Source organism: Leptosomus discolor, chromosome 5, assembly GCF_034619465.1.
Source record: "Leptosomus discolor isolate bLepDis1 chromosome 5, bLepDis1.hap2, whole genome shotgun sequence".
In the NCBI taxonomy this organism is placed as follows: Eukaryota; Metazoa; Chordata; class Aves; order Leptosomiformes; family Leptosomidae; genus Leptosomus; species Leptosomus discolor.
The window spans coordinates 40,225,679-40,239,067 of NC_141395.1; the positions used below are offsets into that span (position 1 = coordinate 40,225,679).

The 13,389-nt window shown below is 45.9% G+C and overlaps 1 protein-coding gene across 3 annotated transcripts in view; it reads right to left on the reverse strand.

Annotated features, from left to right (window-relative positions):
• Window positions 1-4,842: 4,842 nt before the first annotated feature.
• The window catches only part of FN1 (fibronectin 1), a 54,370-nt gene continuing 45,823 nt past the window's right edge, over window positions 4,843-13,389 (reverse strand). For all 3 annotated transcript variants that reach the window (XM_086465427.1, XM_086465425.1, XM_086465426.1), the window contains 11 exons: window positions 13,185-13,361; window positions 12,858-12,947; window positions 12,468-12,647; window positions 11,832-11,921; window positions 10,526-10,992; window positions 9,821-9,959; window positions 8,205-8,369; window positions 6,820-6,945; window positions 6,113-6,219; window positions 5,698-5,808; window positions 4,843-5,271 (listed from right to left, as the gene is read on the reverse strand). In XM_086465427.1, the coding sequence (XP_086321553.1) occupies window positions 5,197-5,271; window positions 5,698-5,808; window positions 6,113-6,219; window positions 6,820-6,945; window positions 8,205-8,369; window positions 9,821-9,959; window positions 10,526-10,992; window positions 11,832-11,921; window positions 12,468-12,647; window positions 12,858-12,947; window positions 13,185-13,361 (1,727 nt within the window). In that variant the 3' untranslated portion in view covers window positions 4,843-5,196. The remainder of the gene's footprint in view (window positions 5,272-5,697; window positions 5,809-6,112; window positions 6,220-6,819; window positions 6,946-8,204; window positions 8,370-9,820; window positions 9,960-10,525; window positions 10,993-11,831; window positions 11,922-12,467; window positions 12,648-12,857; window positions 12,948-13,184; window positions 13,362-13,389) is intronic.

Genomic DNA, 13,389 nt, shown 5'->3' on the forward strand with positions numbered 1-13,389 from the left:
CCATAGTAGTCCCTCTTTGGTCACAGACTCACCAGCAGCAGTCACTGGAGTATTGCCAGCTGAATTGGGAGGCACCTGCAGTCTGTGGTTAGCAAGTGTTTGTAAGAGCCGTATATGAGAGCTTTCCCTGCGTTAATAGAGAATGAAGGTGCAGGAAGTTGGCCTCCAATGTAGAAAATATATCTCTTTTTGCAAATAAACATACGGTTCTTAGCGATGTGGAGTCAGTAGTCTTGTATCATCCAAATACTGTCCCCTCAGGAAAAAGGTTTATTTTTGAGGTCAATTTTATGGTCCGGACTTTACTAATTCATTAGAAAGCCTATGGATTGCTATGAAAGCCTGGCTTATGCCCAGCTTCTTAATGAACTGATAAAAATCTATGTTGTTTAAACTGAACTGAGCTGCTTTTTTTTTTCTCAGTCAGCAGGTCGTTTTCTCCAGGTGCTTCTAATCCATTATCCTCTTCCCCTGTGACAGAGGGGAATGTGCAAGGCAGTCTGGGGTTTGGTGCTCTGAATCCTGCCCTAGAGGCGTGCTCTGGGCCGAGAGGCAGTGTCAGATTGCTTTCTCCAAGGTAAAAGACTCATTCCTTCGAGTTTGACATGCTTGTTCTCATACTGGGGAGTTCGATTCAGAGTTCATAGGCAGGCATCTGGGAAGCATCTTGCCTGAAGCCACTTCCCTTCTCCATTGTGCACAATTTGCATTAAGCAGATTTGAACTCTGATTAGAAAAAACAAAGTGAAAATCTGGAGCACAGTGAGATGAATAAAGCAACAGCCCAGGCACGTTTTTGCTGGCAATCACTGTGACCATTTCAAAGGGATTTTTTTTGGTTCCATTTTATAAAATATGTTCAGTTTTGGCAAGGAACAGTCCACAGTTTTGCAATAAACACTTCTGTCGCGCCTCTGATCTCAGCTGGTACAGAGCAGAAAGTCCGCATGTGTTCCCTTTGCTTGAGCAGTAGCAGGGATGCCTGGGTAGGAGATGGACCTGGGAGAGGGGAAATTCAGGCTGTGTTCCTGGCTCTGCTGCTGACTTGCCGTGACTCTGGGCATGGATTTTATTTCACCTGACTACCTGCTGGATCCAGACTGATTCGAACTGAGCAAAGCAAAGATACTTCCTGGGGGATAAGAGTCATTTAAGATATAATCTACATGTGTAGATCCTTTAATGCTCTCATTCTGTCTGGTCTATGTACGTGTGCTCCCCTTGCTCTTGTGTCTTAGGCCCTGGGCACTGCTCAGGAATTCTGTGTGCCCAGCACTGCCCTTGCTCTGGCCTGGAAGGGAGCTGTCTCCCCTCTTCTGATCTCTACAGTGGATTATTTATTTCCAAATGTCTGGAATAGGCAAGACAGGGTAGAGAGGATTCTGCTTTTTGGGCCCAGATTAAGCCAGTAGTCCAAAATAAAAATGATCCATTGCTTGATGGCTTGCCTTTTGGCTGTGCTTAACCCAAGCCCTGGCCCCTGACTGCTTTCTGTGCCATTGCTTCCCATGGATTGTCAGTGTTTGGAGTCTTCCCTGGTTTTATTAGCTCATACTTTAAAAGCTGGGTTTTGGACTCTTCCACTGCTGTTCTATTCCTTATGTGTCTCTTCTGTCATGCTGTTTTGACCATAGCTGGTACATACCATGCTGTGAGGTTCTCTCAGGAATCTGTTAGCCCATTCTTTACCTACATCAGCTAAAATAGAGACTGGTAATAAGCATTTGGCTGCTCCTGTTGTGTATTCCTGCTTATCATTTACCCTTTGTTTGCTGTCCTTGGGGCGCTGTTTATTCTGCTGATGGAAGTTCATAGGTACTAATCTTCTAGGTGAGATCTCTGCATGAGATGTTAGTAAATGTCTGAGGCGATAACCTTGTGCTTTGTTACTTGCAATTCTCTAGGTACACAACATCTCGCAGCATCTGAGAGGGATGCTTTTGCTTCCTGCCATGCCTGTGGTAAGGTTAAAGGACGTACAGGAGACATACAGAATTGGGGAACTGCACCTGAGTGTCCCATGTCCTGTGCAAGGTGGCCATGACTACCCTGCCTCACTTATCCGACTAAAGGCTGATGAAGAATGCTGGTCTAGTCCCAGGTGTGAGGTCACCTCATTAGGAATGCCCTCTGGAGTGGCTTGTCACCTACTGTGGTGACAATTCTAGTCTGAAGCTTTCCCCTTAAAGGAAATGGGCAGCATGTGAAGCCCAGCACTTGAGTGGCTCCTGTTTGGGGCATGGAGCCATGGGTGTTGTGGTAGGAGCATGTCAGTCTGGAAGCAAGGGCTCTTCAAGCGCTGCTTTGTGAGGTCAGATCAGGAGCTGCTGTTTTTAAGCCGCTGAGAGATGCTGAAGAGCAGGCTGCCGACAGGCTGTTTTGCACTGTCACCATATGGCGTCTTGCCCCTGGCAGGTCCCGTGCTGGCAGAAGGAGAACAGCTCCCGAAAGTGTGGAAGTAAACAGAGGGCAGGGAGGAATCATTCTCAGCCTTTGCAGTCAGTAACAGAGGAAATTTTTTTTTTTTTTTTCCCCCCCTTCAGCCACTCTGTTCCTTGCCGGAATAGAGGCCTGACTCTGGTGGTTCCTGTGCTCTAACTGAAGCTCTGAGGTAGCTAAGAAGACAAACTGTGTGGAGATGCACCTCCTCTTCTGGAAAAGAACAGCCAAGGGTTAAATGCCACTGGGCTTGGTGTAGCCATGAGTGCCAGGTTTGGGAGCCCAGGGTGTCTGAAAGCTCCCCACTGGTAGGGGCAGATGCTCCCTTCATCCCTGCACTACTACCTGGCACTAGTCAATGTTGGAAGAGAAATTGTCAGCAATGTAAACCCTCATGCTTTAAGGCATGGACAAACCTCAACAGAGAGCTTAGGCAAATGCATTGTTTAAATCATTTTACCTCACGCTGCTTAGTACAGGGAGGGCGGGCGTTTGTTACAAGCTATGTGGTGTTAGAGTGAGAAGATGAACTATGACTGCTGTTCAGCTGGGTGATTGCCGTGTGTCTGTGAAGTAAATTACTTAGTCACTTTGCTCCTAAGCAGGAATCTTTGCAATTGGTGGAAACCAATATATAACCCTCACTTGGGAAGGACAAATTAATAGAAATCTAGTTTATCAGGAAAGTATTCTTCTGTGTCTCTGTCTCTGCCATTCTTAGTTCTCATGTATTTTTAGATGCTCATTTGGCTCTTGAACAGTGCTGGGACAGAACTGATTTCTCCTGCAATTGTTTTGCTATTTGCAAATGTTTTGGTTGCTCTGTAGATAGCAATCTGTACAAACAACTGTCACATGTGTTTATGTCAAGAAGCCAAATTCTAGTTTCATGCTATGCTTTATTCAATCCAGAGAAACCTGTTGACTTGAGTAATACAGCGCTTTGGTAGCCCAGAGAGGAAAGTGGTCTGAGGAATCGTGACAGAACCTTTCATGTTCTGTGGTGACAAATGCTGTACAGGTTTTTGCAGCGTTGGCAGCGCAAGCAAAAGGGACTCATGGCTAACTTTGTAATAAAGACTGGCTTTGTTCTAAAAAAAGGTTTTGAGGAGACTTTAATCTACCTCCCTCCCTACCCCATGAGGCAGAAGCATAGCAGACTTGAAAGTGGTCTTTGCCTGGAACGTGAAGACATGGACCCAAGTGCTGTCTGGCCCCTGCTGTTTTGTGAGCCTTTCTGCAGGGCTAAGGGAAGGATTTCTGTGATATGGTTGCAGCAGTGCCCAAGGCCTTGCTCACTAGTACCTAAGGAACCTCAGTTCTGGATTTTGTTATTTGAATTTTCCACATTGCAAATAGAGATGGAATAGCTGAGAGTTGAAAGAAGGGTGTGGTAGCCCCTCTATAAACCCTTTCGATGGTCACAAGTAAGTTATCCTCTGTTGCAGAGGGGTGTGAACTGCAGTCTGCCCAAGGGGCAAGGCATGGAGCAGGGCCTTAAGAGACCCAGCATCTGTTTGGACCCGTGCGGGAGTCACTGGGTCCAAGTACAGTTAAGTTCTGAACACATCCAACTTCACAGGTGGGGATGGCCTTGCTAATTTTGCTAACTCAGAACACTGGAAACGTATTTGATTCTAGGCATTTAAGTGTCTGGCTGGACTGAGGACCCTTTCTACCTCTGTTCCTGGCCAAAGCAGGGCGTATTTTCCTTTCCCTCCCTGCTTTCTCTCCTCCACCTGTTCCCGCAAAGCAAGCCTGTCTCCTGCAGTGCAGCATACATACTCGGTGTCTCTCTGCTCTACTGGGGCAGGGGTGCAGCTGGAAGCCTTTAATTAACAAACTGCTCTACAAAGACTCTCTTGAGGTTTACTTCATGCTTCATTGAGATGTTTGTTCCATCTTGTTTCAAGGCAATGTTACTCCAGCTCAGAATAATAATCTTCATCCTAGATTCCACAGTAGCAAAGAGAATCACTTAAACTACCTGTCTGGTTTGTAAATCTTTTTATTAAAAGAGTTGTTTTTTTTCTTTTCCACAGTAGTAAAGCTTTGGCACTTACAGTATAAAAATAATCACTGATCATAATTACACCAAATTCCTCTTTGTCAACTGCATACTAAGTGTCTTCAATACATTTTATTCCCATATAAAAACACTTGAAGGTCAGGGGAACAAAACTGATAAATAACAGTATGAGATATAAAGATACAGCTAGAAAAATACTAGGATCACTGAGAAAGAATTAGGACTGTGCATATTTTAAATATCACAGTGATTGGAGTTGCTGTTCCTATCTTATTGCTGGCTGCACGCTTATGTGAAAGCAGAAGTGTTTGGTGGACTTTCCTATAGCTAAACTTCAGTAATGTTGTGCTCAAATGTTCTTTGTGTAGCACGGCAACCTTGGATTTCTACACCCTCCCTTCCCCTTAATATTTTAATCTCCCGCCAATTTGTGATTTAGCATCTCCCCCCCTTTTTTTCTTTAAATTTGAAAATACTGACTTGTATTCAACACTTTGAGCAAAACCAAGACCATAGCTATCAATCAGAAAAGTCTGAAACGCTCCAAGAGTGGCGCTTGGAGAAGCTGTGAGTTGAGCTTAAGCTGGGAAAATGGTTCCAGAGCAGAGGGCCATTCTCAAAAGATGCAGTTTTGCTAGCATCACTCCAGTTTGGATGGTAATCGTGGCAGATAGGTATTTATACTTTGGTTTGTCTGTTGCCATGGCCGCAAGAAGTCTTGCTGGATGTTACTTTCCCCGTGGATGTTGTGTGTCTGCCTGTACATCTAGGGGCATGAAACACTCAATGGGGCAGTTGACATTCTGTCAGGAGGGAAGGAAATCAGTTAGCTCTCTGTCCTGGAAGGCCAGACACCTCAGTGGTGTGGTTTGGGCTGAGAACTGTTGCCAGCCTGTGTAGCTGTTCAGTTTTCTCAGCACAAAGCACACAGCAAGTGAAGACTAGGAAACCACGCACTACCGCCTCAGAGCATGCGGGCACATCCCGGGGTGAGGAAATGAGACGTCCTGCCGATGTGAGAGTGGCACTGAACGCTGGGTGTGGAAGTGTGAGCTCAAGCGATATGTTCCGTGCTGTGCAGGGGGACGGTTTGCCGGGTCAGTGGCTGCCATGCACTTCTGACCAAGCTGAAAGCTACACCCTGCCCTCACCCCTCGAGCCCTACACAGACCCCCTGTATCTGGGCCATAGACCTAGTAAGGGAAGGCAGAGACAGAAAGTGTACTCACGGTGTTTGTGGCCTGGTGGTATCTCTGTGTAAACTGGGTGTAGGTATGGCCAGCAGAGCCTTCAGGGGCCACCTCCACGCTGGGTCTGCGGCAGTTGTCACAACGCCAGCCCTAGAGAAACAGAACACATGGGTGCCGGTCAGACCCTGCCAACACGGATAGCCAAGAAGCTGCCAGTGTTCATACACGTGGAGACAGCTCCACCGACACCTGTGAGGTTGCTCCCTTTTTATACCACACAAGCACTGATGCCAAGTACTTAAGCTCTTCTACTAATTATTTTTCATATATGAGCCTCTTTTGGCCAGACATTAGACACCATCTGACCTGAAACCCAGCAGTCTTAGAACTGCACTCCAGCTCAGCCTCCTCTCTTCATTCCCTGTGTTCAGCATGCCAAGTTCCTCCTGCTTACCTGCTGTCCTCCATAACAAGTGCAGGAGCAGATGGCCCCAAAGTACTCCTTCTGCCACTGCTCTCCAACTTGGTACATTTTCCCATCATCATAGCAAGTGGTCTCATCTGTGGAGGAACAGGCAGAGCTCAGTGGCATGGCCTGGGCTTGGCTTAAAGTGTTCTCAGAGCAACCTGGTGATCAGAACAGGAGCCTCTGGCCAGTGCGCACTCCCTGTTTGACTGGAGGCTCACTGACTGGCATGGGGGAACATCAGTCATTTTTACAGTTCTCCAGGTTTAAACTAGAACATGAGGGTGTTTCCCTGACAGGAGCAATGCTTTTAATTCATAGTGTGAAGTCTGGAGCATCTTGAGGCTACAGGCCCTGCTGAAAAGTCCTGTGTTACTGATTAGGGTAATTGACACCACTTCGTGCAGTGACATGTCCCTCTTGTGGCTGCAGGGCCACAGGCAGACAAATGCTGAGTGTGCTGTGCCCTTGGCTAACAAAAGAGGGTTTTCTTTTCAAGCTTGGGAATGGGAGTTTTATGCCTTCAGCTCTGCTGAGAACAGATTCATGCTGTCACAAGTTCACCTCCAAAACCTGAATCAGACATGCCAATACTCTGCTTGCCCCCATGGCAGGACCAAAAGTTAATGGGAACAGCCCTAAGATGCTGGAATTGCCTGAATGGGAGCTCAAATTAACATCAGGAGGAGACTTACGAGGTTCACACTTGAATTCTCCTTTTCCATTTCCAAGGCAGGTGCAGCTCATCATCTGGCCATTCTCCCCCTGCCGGTCCCACTTCTCCCCAATCTTGTAGTTCACACCATTATCATGGCACCACTCTGGAAAAGGCAGAGGAACCAGAGAAGCAGGAGTTATCCCCCATGCTGCAGTGACATAGCAGGAGGAGAAGAGCTTGGTGGTGTCTCAGGAACCAACAGAAGGGCAGGAGAAAGAATCTTTTCACAACTCATGTAAGTCTCAAGAAGGAAATTGGTTCCTGCTGGAAATGGGTTCAGCTCCTGCAGCTTTTAACTGCTGAGGACTGACTGTTACAGCTCTGGGAAGCCTCTAGAGGCTCTTAGGAAAAAAAGTAAGTAGGATGTGACAACAAAGAGTGGGGAGGAGGAGAGGAGGGTTGGCTAATAGGAGAAGAGAAAAGAAAGGGAATTAATAGACATGGGGCAGGAAGGGAGAGCAAATTATTTTAAATGCTTTTTTTGATGCAATACCCAGAAAAACTATCGCAGAGCCTGCAAAACACAATGGCTGAGCCATGTATATCAAATGATGAAAAATAAATATTAATCCTGTAAAACAAGTGCTTTCCCTGCAGTCACTCCTCTTGAGTCTATGCAAATTGCAGAAACACCCTCTTTGCTCAGCTTACTCCACAATTTAAAAAGCACAATTTCACTTAGTTGGATATATGTTGTGTTAAACCACTCAATTGCAGACTTTTGTTCCATTTCCTTACATGAAGTTTGATATTGTTCCATGTAAACCACAGTCCTGCAAAGAATAAAACTTAGTGCCCTGGCAGAGGTGCTGCCTGCTTGACAAAGCTTCAAAAAGCAGCTGACTAGAAAACTGGTTCCACAAGATGCTTTGCAAACGCTGTCTGCAATGCAGAACAGACTCCATACTTGCTGTAATACCCACTGAAATCCACCCAAGTTCTGTCTGGCCCGATGCAACAACATATATAATTAGGAGATGGAAATTCAACCATAATTTAATACTCAAAGCTGTCTTCTTAAATGGCTACTCAGATACTGTCACTTAGGCGTCTTGCCTATCTCACTTTTACACCTGGCAAGGGTAGGGAAAATAAAACAAACATTTAACTTTGGTGAAAAAGTCATTATGTATCAATACAACACTGTTGCTGATGCGGTGAATGGCAATACTAGATAAGCTGCAGAGTTCAGAAGTAACCAAAGTTTTCCATCACTCCTCATGATGCAAAACACTGCCTTGGTTTAAAAACTTCAGAGCCTGCATTCATTTGCATCATGTTTGGATCAGGCTGGATCTGTCAAACGTGTAATTGGTGCTCAGGGAGCTTGGAGACAGGGATGGTCGAAAGCAAGCTACTCACTAGAAGAATCGCATCTGAAATGACCGCTGCCAAAGCCTAAACACTGGCACCAGAGTTTAAAGCCAGTTTCAGATAACCGCTCCCATTCCTCGCCAATGGAATAGAAGGAGCCAGTGTAAGTATCAAAGCAGGTGTCGTCAGCTGGCTGGTTTAGTCCTTCAGACACTGCAACAGAAAGAGAAGAAAGAGGCATCACACACAGCAATAGGAACCACTGAGAGACAGAATGATTTTCACTAAATACATGTGGGGTTGTGGTTTTTTTCTTAACAATATCCTGGCAGTAATGGAGCTACCCCATGGGCATATACTTGATGGTTCTGTCAGCAGCCCAGACTCCCTGTGATTTATTTTTCATTTGCATTTGTCAGCAGCTGAACAATAAAAAAAAAAAAAACTGACATGAAGGCTATTTTCATTTTGATTTGCCAAGTTTCAAGCAACTGTGAGTTTTTGCCTTTGCTGCTGGAAAGTAACAACCTGACTTAGCCTGTGTATAAGAGAAATGTGTTGTGCGACACTGGGGAACAGCAGGAGGTTGGAGGCTGCGTGTGCACTTTTTTGAGGCACTTCAGACTCTAGCTCATGGGACAAGGATACCAGACCATGCTGTTGGACAGACTGAATTCCACCTTAGGTGTGTGCCTTGATTGGAAGGTGGGTGTTTTACAACCACCAGTTCAGTGTGTGATGATCAGGGTCAAGAGTTAACGCTCTTGGTTCAGTCTGAGACAGACATAAGGCAATTGAGGTGCTGGAAGGGGAGAAACAGCCTTATTTCCCTGGGAGGTGAGGGCAGTAGGAGGCTGCATGGAGAGGCTTAATGGGTGGGCAAAGTAAATCCTTAACTCTTTCTTCATTTCCTCTTCTCCCATCCTGTCCTCCTTTTTGACCTCAAAATACACACAGGAGCTGGAGGGAGAGGGACTTGTTGACCAGACCCCTTTTACCCCTTTGCTGGTAAAAGCAAAGCCCAGGTCCCACAGGGCTTGTGTGGGCTCTGGGCTTTTCAGCTGTGGCAAGTTCTGTCTCGGACCACAAGCACTTGCGGTTGGTCATACAGCTTCTGAGTGCTGCCTGTTTGTGCTTCATCAGCATCTCTGCAGGCAGGCTGTCCTGCTGTTGGACCTTCAGGATGGTCTAGCGGTGCTGCTGGATAACCAACACAGAAGCAGTGGCCAATAACTGACAGAGCAGTTAAGCTGGCCACCAGCACTTTCCCATAAGCACGTGTTACTGCGATAGTATAGACAGACAGATATAGATCCTTGCTGATAGGGTGGGAATCTGCAGCACCAGCGTGATCCCAACTTCCTCTGAGAGCAGCAAATACCAGATCTTTTGCTCTCCTGGGCATTGACCCTAGACAAGCACGTTCTTCATGATTAGACGACAGATCAGAATAGCTCTAGTCACACAGGCAGTCTGTCAGTTACCCAAAACCCGTGGAGCTCCCAAATCACTTGTCCTGGTGTCCTGCTCTGAACTTTCCTTGTCAGGAGAAGATGCCTTTCTGAACTATTCTCAAGCCTGGGCACCAGGTAGGTTGCCTTGAGTAAGAGGAATGAGGCATGGACAGCACAGGTTCACCTAGACTCCATAAAGCCTTTACTTACCAGTATTGCCAACTGTGACCACCTCCTCCAGCACCTTCTGTCTCCTGTGATCTTTCAGGGCTTCTACTATGATGTTGTAGGTGGCCCCTCTTGTAAGACCAGTGAGTGTAGCACTGGAGGAAGTGCCAGGAACCCTGAACTGCAACAAGAGGTAATGCCAAGTCACCAGAAAGGGATTAGTCCTTAGGTGTCACCCTACCCACAGGAAAGACAGGATGTTTCGGTTGACTTCTATGCTCTGTACCATAACAGAGCCAGCCCATTCCCCTTAGACTTTCTGAGAACATCAAACAATACCAAGTTAAACTTGACTACTCTGGACTATGGTTCATGATGGATATGTTATTACTGCCATTTCAGGGAAACAGAAACCAAGGGAGACAAAGGAGAAGGACTAAGGGAGTCTTTGGCTTGGAGAAGTAGTACCTCAGTCTTTGAAACTCACAGTCACCTCCCTGACTGCCCCCTTCCCTGGTGAAATGCTGATACTGACAGCAGTTCAAGGGCTTTCTGTTTTATCCTGTAGCCTCCTCCATGAAGGAGAGGAGAGAGGCCCTTATCCTTCTCTCAGCTACATGTTAAAAAGACTCTTTAAGCCAACTCCAGCCATCACCCCCTTAACACAGTCAAGGGCTGGACTCCTAAGAGATGTCTGCTGCCACAGGTAAGGCTAACACCGTTCCTATGTTAAGACAGTCCTGTTACCTGCAGAGTATCTTCATCCTGGCTGACGGGCTGACATGAGATGATGTATTCAGAGCTCTCCAGCAATGGCCTCCAAGAGATGGTTGTCTGAGAAAGAGCTTCTTGACCTGTGGTGTCGTTGCGCCTGGGCCCACGGGAGTGAGGGTATGAAGGTTCGACTATAATAGGCACTTGGTACCCGGGGATTTCAATCGCTTCATCTACATTTGGTGGCTGCCGTCTTGACCCCGGCCTAAGGGGAGTTGCTGTAGTGGGTACTGGCCGTCTGTAGCCATGCTCCTCAAAGAAGACTTGTTGACCCTGGTGTCCTATTGTCTGTGGGTGCCCAGAAGTGCCTGGAAGTTGGATACCGTTTCCATTGTCATACCTATTGTTTGTGAGGTAAGGGGTCCCCTCGTCAATGGAAGGTACGTCAAGAATGTCAGGTTGGTTGGGGTGCGGTCTGGTAATCAACGTGGGAAGGTCATCTAGCCAAAGAAAGGTTAGAAGCCATAAAGCAAAGCGTGGCAAATTAACAATGGTATATTAAACAGCTAGAGTGGACACTGTATGCTGCTCCAAGCACCAAAGATTAGCAATCATCCCAAGATGCAACACACTTTTTACGACCTCATTGTGATTGTGAAGGTAATTTCTATCCCTCTATATATTTATATACTATATATGTGTATCTTTCATACATAGGCATAAGAAGTGTGTCGGTATGAAATTTTCATACAGCTAAGCAACAGTTTTGAACGCAGCAACCCAAAGAAGCCACCACTGCTCAAACTGAGAAGAAGAAATGATTACAAGAGATATTCACAGGTTGTCAGTTTAAGGAAAATCACTGGTGTGCAGTAAGAAATTAGCTCCTTGATCACATTTGGATATACAGCTGATATTTTGCTTGCTACAGGTATTTCAGTCTTGCCCTGTGGAGGGTGTAAAGTAAGAGAAATGCAATGGGCAAAAAATAATGGATTCTGCCTTTGATGTGCATCATGTGCTAGATGGTAATCTAAGTGTTAACCCTTATTTAATTATCAGTTAGGTACCCAGGCAAGAATCAAGCACCAAGCACATTGTTCTGTTCTTAGCGTTCAAACACAGCTAAATGTGATTAATGTAACTTCAGAATCTTACCTCCTGCATCCTAGAAAGGAAAACCTCCTTACAAAGCCCATTTGTCTCATAAAAAAGGTGTGGCTGAATGGTGTGAACAGGATATTTTAAGTATCATTATTATTTCAGTCCTGAGATTGTATTCCCCAAGTGGAAGACACTGTGTCCTGTTGGCATATAATCACCCAGAGCTTTGTTTTACCTGTCCTTTTTCTGCCAACCAGTGGTTCACTCTTTTGATTGTTCTTCACAGCAATGATATAGATGACGTATTCAGTTCCTGGTTCCAAACCTAGGGAGTGAGGAAGGACACAGAGCCATCTTAAACTTCAGAGTTGCTTTTCTCAGTATGTGTGGGATTTAAGGCAGAATGAGAGGTGGGTATGGTTACAGAATAGGTATGTGCAGTTTGGATCTGAGGTTTTCAGGACAGTCAGAGAGTCCGGCCTCCTGTCCTCAGAGTGAGTTTGTAATCTGACCATGTCAGCTGGGATCACAGACACTGCAGATACAAAACATCATGGGCCTTCAGAATGACTCATGGGGTGCCAAGAGTTACGCACTTTTTTCCTTGAATGGGTGACAGCTGGGTGGTGGCAGTGGAAACAAACATCTGTGGATTGTTAAATCTGACGGCTGATCTGATCAGTGAAGCGTATTGTGTTTGTAGGACAGGTGTGCTTATAGAACCGCTGCCATTAGGAACCACAATAAAGGAACAAAACTTTGTCTTCCTCTTAGATGAATATCAACACATTTTATAATTAGTCCTTCCCCCTCTCTCTTCAAATGTAAGTGTTTCAGGTGAAGAGCTCCCAAATAAAACAGAGACAGGTACCAGTAATAGTAGCCTCAGTGGTGCCGGGCCGAGGGCGAGGCAGAACCTCCTTGACTGGTGAGCCAGGTTTCTCATATCTGATGATGTAGCCTGTGATCTTGGCTCGTGGAGGTTGCCAGGTAGCCAGGAGGGAGTTGCTTGTAGTTGTAAGGAAGCGCAGGTTAGAAGGAGCATCAATAGCTAGGCGAAAACAAAAGGAAACAAGTCAAATGCAGTAAAGGTATGCATATTCTTCACCTGAACTGCATCTTCTGACACCCTTCTCAAACTCAGGAGTAAAACATATTGCTGTAAGTCATAGTATTATATGCTATCAGATACAGACAACTTCTGCCTGACCATATGTAATTACTAGTTAGCATGAGCAGGAAAGTCAGACAAGGTCATTACCAGTGGAGGCATCAATCACTACTGGGGAACTGCGTGCGTTCTCATTCAGAGTGTAAAGGTAGATCTTGTAGTCGTTGCCAGGTTGCAAGCCTAAAACAAAGTTGAAACATAATGTCAGGCTAATTGAGGAAGACAACTAAAAAATGTCATCAGAATGTCTTTCGGCAGCTTTTTCTTAGAGACTAGTCTTTATGACTCAGGTGTTTTTTCCCACCTTTTGTTCCTATAGTATTTCTCATCAACAAATTTCAACTACAAAATGAGAACCCAGTGTACCTTCTGATGTGAACCTGGAAGCTCCTGCATCTGCAGAAGCACCTCACTTACCAGTGATAGTGTAGGTCCTAACATCAGGGCTGATGGTCCTTTGAATGGGGTTCTGGCCACTCGCTGGGATAGCATCAACTTGGAAGCCAGTGATGGTCTCAGTCTTGGTTCTCCAGGTAATGGTGATGGTTGTCTCAGTAGCATCTGTCACACGGGCCCTGCGAGGGGGACTAACATCTGCGCCAGAAGAAAAAGGTTTCCTGTC